Source organism: Moschus berezovskii, chromosome 14 (genome assembly GCF_049115385.1).
Source record: "Moschus berezovskii isolate FMDL1 chromosome 14, NW_MosBer_1.0, whole genome shotgun sequence".
Lineage (NCBI taxonomy): Eukaryota > Metazoa > Chordata > Mammalia > Artiodactyla > Moschidae > Moschus > Moschus berezovskii.
Genome location: NC_142473.1, coordinates 53,838,961 through 53,854,141, shown reverse-complemented (window position 1 = coordinate 53,854,141; position 15,181 = coordinate 53,838,961). Strand labels below are relative to the sequence as shown.

The 15,181-nt window shown below is 38.1% G+C and overlaps 1 protein-coding gene across 1 annotated transcript; it reads left to right on the top strand.

Annotated features, from left to right (window-relative positions):
- Window positions 1–7,115: 7,115 nt before the first annotated feature.
- LOC129553978 (olfactory receptor 51T1-like) lies at window positions 7,116–8,153 on the top strand. The gene has a single exon (XM_055422643.2). The coding sequence runs from the start codon at window positions 7,116–7,118 to the stop codon at window positions 8,151–8,153; it is 1,038 nt and encodes a 345-aa protein (XP_055278618.2).
- Window positions 8,154–15,181: the final 7,028 nt, after the last annotated feature.

The window sequence follows — 15,181 nt, the reverse complement described above, 5'->3', positions numbered from 1 at the left end:
TAATCTTCCTTGTCTGGCTTCATAGTGTAATGCATTTGAGATTCACTCATGTTGTTGTAGGTCTTTGTAGCTTATTTCTCTTTATTGCTGACTAGTATTCCATTGCATGCCAATCTTTAACAACTTATCTAAGAAAAGTTCTCAGATTATTTTTGCTCCATTGTAATCATGCTGACATATACTGTTGAATATAGGATATGTCTTCTTTTGTCATTAGTGTTTATTTATATGTTCTGTAAATGTATTTCATAAAAATAGTGTAGGCATATATAATGGGTTGGAAGCAGGAGAGAAATATATTAAAAATAAAATGCCAAGTAAAAAACATGATGAATTCAGTGAGCTAGAATAATAGGGAACTCTGTATAAATTTTTGATAAAAATTTCAACTTTATTTCTGTCCAGAAGACTTTTCTGACATGCCCTTTATTATGTTAGAGTTTCTCACAATATATGAAAAGGTCAGTCTTCATTCCAATCCCAAAGAAAGGCAATGCCAAAGAATGCTCAAACTACCGCATAGTTGCACCATCTCACACGCTAGTAAAGTCATGCTCAAAATTCTCCAAGCCAGGCTTCAGCAATATGTGAACCGTGAACTCCCAGATGTTCAAGCAGGTTTTAGAAAAGGCAGAGGCACCAGAGATCAAATGGCCAACATCCGCTGGATGATGGAGAAAGCAAGAGAGTTCCAGAAAACATCTATTTCTGCTTCATTGACTATGCCAAAGCCTTTGACTGTGTGTATCACAACAAACTGTGGAACATTCTGAAAGAGATGGGAATACCAGACCACCTGACCTGCCTCTTGAGAAACCTGTATGCAGGTCAGGAAGCAACAGTTAGAACTGTACATGGAACAACAGACTGGTTCCAAATAGGAAAAGGAGTATGTCAAGGCTGTATATTGTCACCTTGCTTATTTAACTTATATGCAGAATACATCATGAGGAACGCTGGGCTGGAAGAAGCACAAGCTAGAATCAAGATTGCTGGGAGAAATATCCATAACCTCAGATATGCAGATGACACTACCCTTATGGCAGAAAGTGAAGAGGAACTCAAAAGCCTCTTGATGAAAGTGAAAGAGGAGAATGAAAAAGTTGGCTTGCAGCTCAACATTCAGAAAACAAAGATCATGGCATCTGGTTCCATCACTTCATGGGAAATAGATGGAAAAACAGTGGAAACAGTGTCAGACTTTATTATTTGGGGCTCCAAAATCACTGCAGATGGTGATTGCAGCCATGAAATTAAAAGACGCTTGCTCCTTGGAAGGAAAGTTATGACCAACCTTGATAATATATTAAAAAGCAGAGACATTACTTTGCCAACAAAGGTCCGTCTAGTCAAGGCTATGGTTTTTCCCGTGGTCATGTATGGATGTGAGAGTTGGACTGTGAAGAAAGCTGATCGCCGAAGAATCGATGCTTTTGAACTGTGGTGCTGGAGAAGACTCTTGAGAGTCCCTTGGACTGCAAGGAGATCCAACCAATCCATTCTAAAGGAGATCAATCCTGGGTGTTCATTGGAAGGACTGATGCTAAAGCTGAAACTTCAATACTTTGGCCACCTCATGTGATGAGTTGACTCACTGGAAAAGACTCTGATGCTAGGAAAGGTTGGGGGCAGGAGGAGAAGGGGACGGCAGAGAATGAGCTGGCTGGATGGCATCACCAACTCTGTGGACATGAGTTTGAGTGAACTCCGGGAGTTGGTGATGGACAGCAAGGCCTGGCGTGCTGTGATTCATGGGGTTGTGGAGAGTTGGACACGACTGAGCGACTGAACTGAACTGAATTGAACTGAATTACCTAATAGCATTGTGTTCCTGCTTTTCTACATACTTCATAAGAACCAAACCCTAAGAGACTCTTTTTATACTACATCTGTCTATCTCAAGTATGTACTTAGTATAGTTCATAAGATATGTCCTTTTTGAATTGATTAATGAGTTAAACCTCTATTTTATCAAGATTGATTTCATGCTGCCTAATTTCTCTGTCTCATTTAATTTTAGTAAGTCTCATTTGAAATTTCCAGTTATTCATTTTTGCTGAGAAGCGCCAGTGGGAAAGGATGTTTTTTACACATAAATCTAAACATTACTTGCTGTATAAAAAGTTTATGCTATAACTTAATCTCTCTACATATACATTGGGATAGGTATCTCCATCTTTGCCCAGTGTGTCTGGCTACGATAAAATGAGACATGGTTGGAAAAATGCTTCAAGAAGGATAAAAAGTCAAGGATTATTAGATATGCTGCACACATCCTAAGTCGCTTCAGTTGTGCAAAACTCTTAGGGACCCTGTGGACTGCAGCTACCAGGCTCCACCAACCATGGATTTGTCCAGGCAAGAAGTGGGCTGCCAAGCCCTCCTCCAGGGCATCTTCCTGACCCACGGATTGAACCCATGTCTCTTAATTCTCCTACAGTGGCAGGTGGGTTCTTTACCATTAACACCACCTGGGAAGCCCATTAGATATGGTACAAATTATTAATTTACTGCCTACTATGGAGAGACAGATTCTTGTCAAAATGAGCTATAAGCTTGTAGTTGAGAATCAAGCAATCTATAGAATGGATAGATCAAGAACCATGTATTACAATCACATTTCCTGAAATATCAGTGGAAGTGGTTAAACCATAGAAGGCAGTATAGAATATTGTTTAACAGCTTTAGAGTAAGATAGACATGGGTGAATACCAGTTCTGTAACTAGCTAACTTTTATAGTTATTCAAAACCTCTTTGAGTTTCAATTTCCTCAACTGTGGAATAATGGAGAATAATACTTAACCCATAAGCAAGATAATAAATAAATACAACAATGTGTTTCAAGGGTTAGTGTTATTTTTGGCAAGTGTTATGAGCTCATCAAATGCTAGTTTAATTATGCTTAGAAGGGTAGGTGGGCTGCAGATGTGATTCAGTTAATAAGATGGCTTCTTAGAAAAGGATCCTGAGTAAGAGGAGGAACATAGGAATGACAAGAAGGACAACAAGATTTGTTAGAAAGAGCACATATTGGAGCTGGGAACATAGGGATGACTCTCTCTGCACTCTCCTGAGCCTGCTGTGACATCAGGGAGCATCCTGGGCTAAGAATCTGTAGCCGAAGGCAGGGTGAAGAGGAATGGTTGCAGTTTTCTGACCCAGGCAGGCAGATTTTGAAGACACCCATTACTGTCAGCCCCCAGGGCCAGGGCTTTGCTTACAGCTCCTGATATATGGGATTTGCTTGGGCCTGGGAGCAGGGTTGGAAGCGTGTCAGGGAGATGTATCTGAGCTGTTGGAGAGGAACATAGTCTTATGGGCGCCATAACTCTTGATCCAACCAGTTCGTTCACCAGCCCTCTGTTGCCTGGTGACTCTACTAATCTTCCTCTAAAGCGCCCACTCTTGGGAGCTGGCTCAGTCCCTGCTCTGTGGTGGGGTTGAAGAGAAGTTGGTGCCATTTCCTGATGACTTGAGCAGGTAAGAAGAATGCATTAGTGGGTAGGAACAGAAGGGAAGGGATTAAAAAGTGAGAAATGTTAGGAGAAGGAGGGAAAGAGAAGATCAATGAAGTTACGGAAACTATAAATGAGGTAGGATCAATAAACAGAGGGGTGTGATGGAGCCTTGAAGAAATTGAGACAGGGAAATGAAGGACAAGAGAGAATGGGAGGAAGGAAGAGAAAAAGGGATAGAACTCACAACTCTCTGCCTATGGTCAGGATCATTTAGAAATTAATCAACAATAATTACAGATTTGTGTTATTCCATATCCTCCTTTATGTAGCTAGCACTAAGAGAAGAAAATCAGGCATTTCCAAACCTTTAAGAAACTCACACTCAAAGCAGAAAAAGGAGATGGTACTTGCATATGTGACTTACTGATCGATATTAACCATACCTCATTATTGAGTCAAATGTAAGATCCAACCATAAAGTGGTACAGAGAAGTGGAGGCAAAGTTTCAGATTAATATGGCCTGGATCTGTCACGACAGGGTTCCAGATTGTGGAAAGAATAGATTTCAGTGTTGAGAAATGAATAGAAGAAGGTGGGGATTGGTCTGTACTTTACTGATGCCAGTAAGCAGTGATGCTGTCCTTTGGACCACTACATTATTTAGTTGGGTGGATCTTACCAAGTCATTTAATCTAGCTTTCTGTATGTGAATTGATAGATGTTACCTTCTGCCTGACCAGTCAGGTGAACAACTGGTACTATAAAGCACTAGCCTAGTCTTCTGGTTAGTAGTTAGTACAGAGAAAATCTTGACAAAACTAGGCGCTGAGTTTTGTCCTATAACTTGTTCCAGAGTGCATGGGCTTATGTGAGCTGGAGAGAAAACCTTCTCCTGCCTACATATCCCTATCCCATTGGAAACAATTTTTCCAGTAGCATAATGAACTGAAATGAGTCTCCTTTCCTCCTAACCCCTCATATCATCCCATATTATTTTTTTGTCCTTTATGAGATACAATTCAAATAAGAGAAGATAATTGGTATCTGATTGTTGTCATCTTTTGATTACATTCCCATTCTAAAACTCCCTACGTCCACCGGCATATGGAGGTATACACAATACAAATATATGTGGACATCCACGCATATTTTATGCAAACTGATCAACTCCACAAATATTCTTTATATAAGCCATAAGGACATTGTTGTTTTACTTATTTCTCATCTCTATACTTCCTCTAAGTCACATACAAGTATATAGTAGAAACTGTTCTTTCATTTTCAAGGAAGAATATCACAGTGTTCAACTGTTTAACTTCTCTCGTAAGCCTGATTTCTCGAATGGTCTATGGTTTAATAAAAAATGGTTTAATGGATTTTGAAGTTAGTAAATTTGGCTTTGAATTTTGAATGTATATGTATAATTTTACCTTGTCAGTTTCATTTCCTTTCTCTAAAATAGAAGCACAAACATATCTATCAATTTTTGGTATTATATAAAATTACATGTAAGTTGGCTAACAATATAAAAGACTTTAATTCTTTTCCTTTTCTCTTAACTTACCCTCCTTCTTCTCCCAATCAATAAGAGGATTAATTACTCTCCTTATGCTCCCCGTATCTACGGAAACAATTTGCCCTCAAAACTTCCAGTCTCAATTTGTATTTCTCTCATCTAGTCTTTATCTATCTCTCTGTTATCTATCTATCCACCTGCTAACACACCTAATGAAAATTAGTTTATCTGAACTCTTATCACCATGCTTTGCCTCTGGAGAAAACATAAAATGAACACATATGTTTTATGTGCAGAGAGCCAGAATTTTAGAGGAAGAAAGAAATGTGATCAACCAATAGAATATTCATGTGATAAAAAGCATATGTAAAGCACTGATGAAAGACAGTCAATAGACTGAGCGACATTATTGCAGAGAGATTCCAGGATGGTTATCACAGAAAAGGAATCCACTTCTAATATCTTTGTTATCAAATTGAAAAGAAGTTCTCACTAGTCTTCCTGTTTCTTTCTCTTTTATTCTCAATCAAGTATAATATAACAATACTAAATATTATAGCAGAAAAAGCAATTAATTTTTTACTTTGGTGTAACAAGTAATTTTATCCATAACCATCCAGGGTAGACTCAAGGATGGGAAGAAAATAACCAGCAATCCCTCATTTATCTTTATAAAACAACTGGAAGGATCTGCTATGCACAAATTCTACTCTGTCACTGGTACAGAAAGCCTAGACTAGTGAAAAATAAGAGTAAGAAAATTATGATTGGCTATATCTACACAATGGTTAGGCTAGGCATATCATTCCTTTTTGTTTTTTTTCTTGATAACTAAATGTCCCAAGTGAAAAATTAAAATGAGCAATGACATTAGAGCTCATTGAAACAGTCCTAAATCGAATTGCAATGCTTGTCTTAAATATCAATTGCAGGTTCTGCCTCCCTCATGACATCATCTCTGTGTATATGTGTGTGTGTGTGTGTGTATGTGTGTGTGTGTGTGTGTGTGTATGTGTGTGTGTGTGTGTTTGCAGCTATTATTCTATGGGCTTCCTCACTCACTGAACTACCTGATAATCCAGTTTAAGATAGCACCTCATCCCGTCTGTCTCTGAGTGTCTCTCTTTAAGCTCTTAGTCCTTACTTCCTCTCCATTAATGCTTTTTACAGTCATCCATCTCATTTTGCTGAGGGCCTCTCACATTTTTTTATATAAGTATTTTGTCTAGCCTTACCCACTATCCCTAGATTAGGATGCTTGAAATCATGTATTCTAGAATATTATTTGAAATTTTTACAGGATTCATTAGGGCAATCTAGTCAGTGAGTTGCTTACAAGTAACATGGTAGAGACCTAAGTTTGGACAAAAGGAAAACAAGGTCTTGTTATTTCAGTAGACCAGGAAAAGGATACAGAGAAACAGAATTAGAGCACAAGATGATGTGGAGAAGACGAGAGAGGAATTAAGGAAGCTGTTCCATTAAAGGAAAAGAAACAAAGAAACTCTGATACCTAAAGGACATTTCTAATAAAGTCCACTAGGAGAGAATGGCTAATAATTCAGGTACAAGGGTATTTCTGGATATAAAATCCTAGCCCATCTTCCAGCAAGAACATTATGAAATATGCTTTCACAGGTGCCCTTAAGAAGTGCCCTTAAGCACTTCTCCATTATTTCTATAACAACTCATATAGTTTGGAGACTTTTTTTCTTGAGTGCACCACACAGCATGTGGGATCTTAATGGAACCCATTGTTCCTGCAGCAGAAGCTCATAGGCTTAACTGCTGGACCACCAGAGTCCCAGCTTGGAGATTTAATACTAAGACCCAACAGTTGTGATCGCACTTGTTGTTTTGTTGGTGTGTGTGCATGTGTGTGACATAAGTCTATAAGTATTTCCTGCTTCAAGTCAGGGCTGGTCCGGGCAATAGGGTGGGATGAACCTAGAGAGATTGGTGGTTTTAGTTGGGAGATGGCAGAGAAAGAAAATAGGGCCAGGTCTGATAAGAAAAATTTAAGATACTGTAGAATTATGTGATAGGTATCATAATTAAATTGGAGGTTTTGAATACAGAGATACATTGTGTAATTTGGGAAGAGTTTATAGAAGAGTTAGTGCTTGAAAAAGGATCAATATGACAAATACTATTATTGTTTTCTCTTTTTTCAGGGCGTGTCCTCAACCCACCATGATGATTTTCAATAACACCACATCCTCCCCTTCAACCTTCCTCCTCACTGCATTCCCTGGGCTGGAACTCGCTCATGTCTGGATCTCCATCCCTGTCTGCTGTCTCTACATCATTGCTCTCTTGGGAAATAGTATGATCCTGTTTGTCATCTTGGTTGAGCAGCGTCTCCACAAGCCCATGTACTATTTCCTCTCCATGTTGTCAGCTGCTGATTTGTGTCTGACCATCACGACCCTCCCCACTGTGCTTGGGGTTCTCTGGTTTCATGCCCGGGAAATCAGCTTTAAAGCTTGCCTCATTCAGATGTTCTTCCTACATGCTTTCTCCTTCCTGGAGTCCTCAGTACTGGCAGTTATGGCTTTTGATCGCTTCATGGCGATCTGTAACCCACTGAAATATGCCACTGTCCTCAAAGACATGATGATCATGGTGATCGCACTAGTCATTTGCATACGGCAACTAATTTTCATCTTTCCCATGCTTCTAGCCTTGAAGAGGGTATCTTTCCAGGAAAGAAAGGAGCTTTCCCATCCATTTTGTTACCACCCAGATATAATCAGAGATACATATTCCAACCCCTGGATCAACAGCTTTTTGGGCTTGTTTCTCCAGCTCTACATGACTGGTACTGACTTATTGTTCATTCTTGTCTCCTATGTCCTGATAATCCGTGCTGTCCTGAGCATTGTGGCCCCCAAGAAGCAAAAGAAAGCTCTCAACACTTGTGTGTGTCACATCTGTGCTGTCACTATTTTCTATGTGCCGATGATCAGCCTGTCCTTTACACATCGCCTCCTTAGCTCTACTCCGAGGGTGATCTGTAGCATTTTGGCCAATGTTTATTTGCTCCTACCACCTGTACTGAACCCTATCATTTACAGCTTGAAGACCAGGACGATCCGCCAGGCTATGCTCCAGCTGCTTCACACTAAACGTTCATGGAGCCATAATGTGAGGGGTCTTAGAGGATCGTGGGACTGAAGGGGAGAAATTGTCAGTCCATAAAGTATATTTAAGTAGGAGAGGGATTTATATTCATGTCATCCTCAGGCAGGCACTGCAGTTACTAAGACAATTTCAGTTAAATTTTAGGAGTAGGAAGATGAGAATCCCCTCAATTTATCAAAGAGTTCAAACAAACAAACAATATTCAAAACCAAATTAATTGTGTATTAGTCCCCCAAACATTTGGGGCTTCCCTGGTAGCTCAGTTGGTAAAGAATCTGCCTGCAACGTGGGAGACCTAAGTTCGATCCCTGGGTTGGGAAGATCCCCTGGAGGGGGGCATGGCAACCCACTCCAGTATTCTTTCCTGGAGAATCCCCATGGACAGAGGAGCCTGGTGGGCCATAATCCATGGGGTGGTAAAGAGTCAGACATGACTGAGCAACTAAGCACAGCACAGCACAGCTCTCAAAGATTTAAAACCACTATGTGGACTTCTGTGCATATTAAAAGCACAGAAAGACTAAACACACTCAGAGTGGAGTCATCTTAGTCCACCCAGTTAAACAATCTAATTATCTGCTTAAAAATGATAATTCTTAGGACCAAAACAAATGACAATAATTTTATTTTTCATTCAGCTGAACAAAACCATTTATTTCTGTGGTCAAATTTCCCAGTGGGAATTGAAGATTTTTGCTTGAGCTGGTAAACAGAAGAGTTCCATGTGCGTGCAAAGGTTCACACATAGAAATTTGTAATTTAAAACTGGGTAATTATTGTACACTTCTTTCATTTCCTAGATCACCTCCAGAGACCCCTGCCTCCTTCTGGATACATGCCCTGAACTTCTCTTTTTGTTTTTTCCCTTTAATACTTTTCCTTCATAACAAAAATGAAACTTTTCAAGTTCTGATTCGTTATATCTCCCTCGAGTGCAATTTATAAAATCCCACATTGCCTTTATTATTTCCCCACTGCCGTGCAGTCTAATATCGTTCTGATTCTGATTCTGTGCCCCGCTTCAGTGTCTACTGTGCCTCAGGACTAAAGCTTTTTCTATTCGCCCTGATTTCTTGAGTTGCTAATTTTCTCCCTAGCTGTTAGGCTATTTGACCTTTGTGTGTGCTTATTACCATAGAATTGCACAGTGGATTTGATGCTTCTTAATATGACATTTCTGGATTACCTCTATTAACAATATTTATTTTGTGAAAAAGTAACCTCAGTACAGGGTTGACAGGATATTGGGAGAATTCTCCTAACTTTTGTTTCACACAAAGTTTATGAAATTTTAATTCCACTCAGAAATTCATGTGTAAGCTCAATGGGCCAAACAGATACCCTGATCTAAGCCACTTATCTCCTCCCTCTAAGCCAGCTTCCTATTTCCAGCAGACACAGAGTTGTTGTTTAATCTCTAAGTTGTGTCTGACTGTTTGTGACTCCATGGACTGCAACATGCCTGGCTCCTCTGTACTCTACTATCTCTCAAAGTTCACTCAAATTCAAGTCCATTGATTCGGTAATGTTATCTAAACATCTCATCCTCTGCCATCCCCTTCTCCATTTACCTTCATTTCCCCCCAGCATCAGGGTCTTTTTCAATGAGTCAGTTCTTTGCATCAGGTGGCCAAAGTATTGTAACTTCATGGATCACAGCATTGTTGTGGTGATGGGCTTGCATAACTCAATGAAGTTATGAGCCAGGCTGTGCAGACCCATTCAAGATGGACGGGTCATAGTGAAGAGTTCTGACAAAATGTGGCCCACTGGAGAAGGAATTAGCAACCCACTTGGTATTCTTGCCTGGAAAACCAGACAGGGAGCCCCACTCCCAAATTCTGGTATGTTTGCCTCAGCTTTCTGTTCCCCTCAAGTGCTGACAACCCTGTGACTCTGCTTTGCCCAAACCCCAACCCGCTTTTCTCTAACCATAAGCAATGAAATCTATGCATTGTTTATAGTGAATATTATTTGTATGATTTCCTTTTTATACAAAATATTTAGATTTTTTTGACATCTCACTGGAATCGATGAAATGTTACACAAACGTGTATGCCTGAAGCCACTATTTTAAGTGGAGAAAAATCAATGTATGAGCATACAGAAAATAGTGCAAATGGAAATAACATTTGGTTTTTTAGCCTCCAAGACCAGCATCACAGCACAGAAGCTCTCTTCCTGTGCATTTTGTGGGAAACCTGTATATTTCATCATACCACAATTCACTATTTCAGATTTCAGTGTTCCATCCTCATGTTTCTGCCAAATAAATGTCTCTCTGGTTATAACCCCTTCAATGGGATAGAATACAACTATTATGTAAAAGTTCAAGAGTCCCAAGGTATAGACATGAAATATCTATACCTTATCACAGAAAAAAAGGATTAAGAATGGAAGACATTTTTATTAGTCAGGCAGCCTATTAGTAAGCCCAGAATTAAAAAAAAATCTTAAGGAAAGAGACTTAAGTAAGAGAATTTTATGAATTTAGGTAAGAATTGTAGGAATGGGGTGAGGCAGAAAACCTGTCACAGAACTGGGCATGTTCTAGATGAGGTTACACGTACTCTGTGAGGACTCCAGGGAATGACATAAAACACCAAACAATGTTTTTCAGTATTTATGTTTTTTAAGTCCAGACATTACTATGTCTAGAGAGGAAAGAGGGCTTATATAGCAGCTTTGAAAGGCTGGTGGAAATGAAGAGCTATGAAACAAGAAAGATAATTATTTTTCTTTAAAGAGCATCACACTATAGCAGAGACTATCACTCTGAAACCGTCCTGTGGCAGAGTAGACAGCCCACACCACACCCTAAGCTAACCATCCAAACATTCCTTCACCAGTTCTTACCAATATCAATGGCTTTTTAATTGCTTCTCTGGAAGAGCTTTCTAAATTTTTTTTTCCTTTTCTTTTATTTTTTGTAGATCCACAACCCTTCACAAATCATATATTTAAAAACATCTGGACAAATACATATATATCTATATATAGATATATATACTTTAATTTTCATAAGTCTGATACCCAAATGCATTAGCAGCAAACAACAAAGCTCACATGAACTGTTGTGAATATACTTATGGACATTATTTATTTTAATTGTGTGAATATTAACACATTTCACTTCAGTAATATAACTGTGTTAGAATACAGGATAATGCCCCAAGTGTTACAGGGCCTTTCTAAAGTATAAAAAATTCTGAGTTCCAAATGTTATAGGTAAACAATTATAGAAATGTGTAATCATTCTTCCAGTTTTATGATGGTCAGTATATAAAGCAGCCTGCTATATGTGTTAATCTTTCATTCCTCCGAATGTACTTTTCATATTGAAATCAAAATTCAATTGCTCAATACCAAAATTGCCTGCTCAATGTTGAAACACTTTCATCAGTGTTTTCTATAGTAGTTGTTATTAATAGATGACTTTGCATTTTGGGGTTATTTCAAGCAGTGCATTTAATATATTTGGGTTTTTCTAAAAAAATTATGTCACATATAAGCATATTTATATTAATTAAAATTTTGTGAATATATTGGGAAATACAGAAAAGTATTTAAAAGATAACAAAAATCATTCACAATTCTACCATTGAGTAATATTATATGATCTATGACCTAAACTCTTTTTAATAAGCCAACGTAGTACACACACAACATATATTTATGAACCAAGGTAGTAGGGTATATTTCAACATTTCTACTTGTAGATTTGCCTGATGTTATTCATTATTCTCCATTAAGTTGAGGGTAAACACTAAAAAGAGAATAAGTACTCTTTCTCGTGTTTTTCATGACAACGTATTTGCTCTTTCTTGTGGTTAAACAGAACATTAACTGTTTTTTAGGGCAGCGTCTTTAACCTACAATGTATAGTTACTCCTTAATGATTTTGGCAATAGGTTTTCTATCATTCCAGATATTCTCTATGCCTGAAGTTTATCATCATATTCTGAATTGTTAAAAGTCTTTACTGCTGTTGTTCAGCAATAAAATGTGTTGAGTTGAGAGTTGAGAAATGTGTCAGACTACTATTCAGATGTCATTTCCATATACCATACAAGTGCTGGAGATATGCCAATCAGTGTGATGTGTGCAGTTATTTTAAAGAAATGAATTACGAGAAAGAGAGGCAGACATGTGAACTAATAAACATAACATAATCGGAAACTGTTAGGGTCTTCAGAGAATTTAGTAGGACAAACTGGGAGGATGTACAAAAGTTTGTCCTTCATTTTCCTAAAGAAGCTATAGACATCGAGACAACATCAGTTGTTGAACAAGAACTCTACTAACTCAAGAATTTCACCAATTCACCTGGGGACGTCAAATCTATAGTAATATTTAGCCATCTGAGAACAACTTCTTCAAAATGCTTTTTGGGAACATCAATAATATTAATTATTTGTGATTTTGACTCAGGAAGTAAAACATTGAAATTTATTAATAGTAATTTTCTCTCACTGCACAGTACGAATTAAGTGTTGGTTAGCTTATTCTAAATTTTATGCTTTCTATCTTTGTCCCCAACTAAATACTCATGAGTAAAACATGAACAAAAACCAAATAACATAATTTATAGCAAATAATTTGAGGTAACCAATCATTCCTAGTTGGCTATTTACCTTTCAAAAGTGGAACTATATATGCATGAATATTATTTTATATTCCTTAATATATGTCTGTCATTTTTACTGTTAGCTCAAAATTGTTTCTAGCATTCTTAGTGTAATTGAACATGCCGAATACTAAATACCAAAATACCAAGTATCTAAAAACATTAAAATCATTATTTTAGAACATATATTTTAAGGCATTTAAGGATATCAGTGCTTTGAAAATTACTGTGCTACTATTAATAGCTTTCCTGTTTCTTACTAATAGCAGAACTGCCCCTCTGTCTTCTTTGAGTAAATATGGCTTTTTGGAACCCTGTTGTAAGTTAAGAGGAAAAGAAAAGCAAACATGCTCTGTCTTAAAGAATATTATGAGTTTAGTGTCAGTTCAAGGCTGCATGCATGCTCAACTGTGTCTGACTCTCTGTGACCCCATAGATTATAGTCTACCAGTCTCCTCTGTCAATGGGATTTTCCAGGCAAGAATACAGGGGTGAGTTGACATTTCCTCCGATCTTCCTGACCCAGGAATCAAACCCATGTCTCCTGCGTCACCTGCATTGGCAGGCAGATTCTTTACCACTGAACCACTTTGTCTATTTGATGGTGAAGAATATGTACACCTGGGGCAGATTCATGTCAATGTATGGCAAAACCAATACAATAATGTAAAGTAATTAGCCCCCAATTAAAATAAATAAATTTAAAAAAATTAAAAAAAATAATAAAAAGAATAGAGCAAAGCAGCATCACTAATTATTAGAGAAATGTAAATCAAAATAAACTACAATGAGGTATCACCTCACACTGGTCAGAATGGCCATCATCAAAAAATCTACAGACAATAAAAGGGTAGAGAGAAAACGGAATCCTCTTACACTGTTAGTGGGAATGTAAATTGGTGCCGTCACTATGGAGACAGTATGGAAGTTCCTTAAAAAACTAAAATATAGTTACCATGCTTGCATGCCTGCTATGTAGCTTCAGTTGTGTCTGACTCTGTGAGACCCTATGTAATGTAGCCCACCAGGCTCCATGGGATTCTCCAGGCAAGAATACTGGAGTGGATTGCCATGCCCTCCTGCAGGGGATCTTCTCGACCCAGGAATTGATAGTTCCCATATGTTCCAGCAATACCACTCCTTGGCATATATCCAGAGAAAATGCCAACTCAAAGAGATACATGCACCCCCAGTGTTTATAACAGCACTATTTACAATAGCCAAGACATTGGAGCAACCTAAATGTCCATAGACAGATGAAAGCATAAAGAAGGTGTGGTATATTTATACAGAGAGATATTACTCAGCCATAAGAAAGAGTGAAATAATGCAATTTGCAGCAAGACAGATGGACCTGGAGATTATCGTACTAAGTGAAGTAAGCCAGACAGAGAAAGACAAGTATCATATGATATCACTTGTATGTGTAATCTAGAAAAAGATACAAATGAATTTATTTACAAAACAAAAACAGACTCACAGACTTAGAAGACAAAGTTAGGTTATCAAAGGGGAAAGGTGGTGAGGATAAAAAAATTAGAAATTAAAATACACACTACTATATATAAGAGAGAGAATCAATAAGGACCTACTATATAGCATGAAGAACACTACTCCATATTCTGTATTAACCTAAATGGGAAAAGTATCTGAAAAAGAATATGTAACTGAATCACTTGTCTGTGTACCTGAAACTAACACCACATTGTAAATCAACTCTGAAAAGTGAAAGTCACCCAGTCGTGTTTGACACTTTGCGACCCCATGGACTATAGTCCATGGAATTCTCCAGGCCAGAATACTGGAGTGGGTAGCCTTTCCTTTCTCCAGGGGATCTTCCCAACCCAGGGATCAAACCCAGGTCTCCCACATTGCAGGCAGATTCTTTACCAGCTGAGCCACAGGGAAGCCCAAATTAACTATAACCCAAAGCAAAATTTAAAAAAAATCAAGAGCAAAAGGAGAAAATATATAAGCAATTCATATTTGAAAGCAGACTTTTTAAAATGGGAAATCAAGAATTTAAATTGAGTCCCCACCGCGATTACATGTCTGAAGGCTGCAGGAAAGAAAATGAGTAACTGGTTTGGAGTTATGTCTTTAGCCTCCAGCTCCGCTGATATTCATTCTCTATAAGGGAAAACAATCTCTACTTCCATTTTTACATCCTTGTGTTGTAAACACTGTGACTAAAATTCCACATCCATGTACTGATTCATGATTTAAATTACATTACAAAACTATCCCATACATACCTATCAATGCCCATGTAAGTCCTAAGCTCACACACCTCAATGCCCTGACCATATGTTGTCCTACTGATTACAATCATGATTAGGAAAGATAAGAATGACCCATCCATAATACTTTGCTTAGAAAGGTATTGTTTTATTCTCTGAACCTGGCTGACCCTGCCTCACTTTTCCCCATACCT

Excerpts from the sequence above, each read along its gene's own strand:
- LOC129553978 (XM_055422643.2), top strand. The coding sequence starts at position 7,116 with ATGACAAATACTATTATTGTTTTCTCTTTTTTCAGGGCGTGTCCTCAA.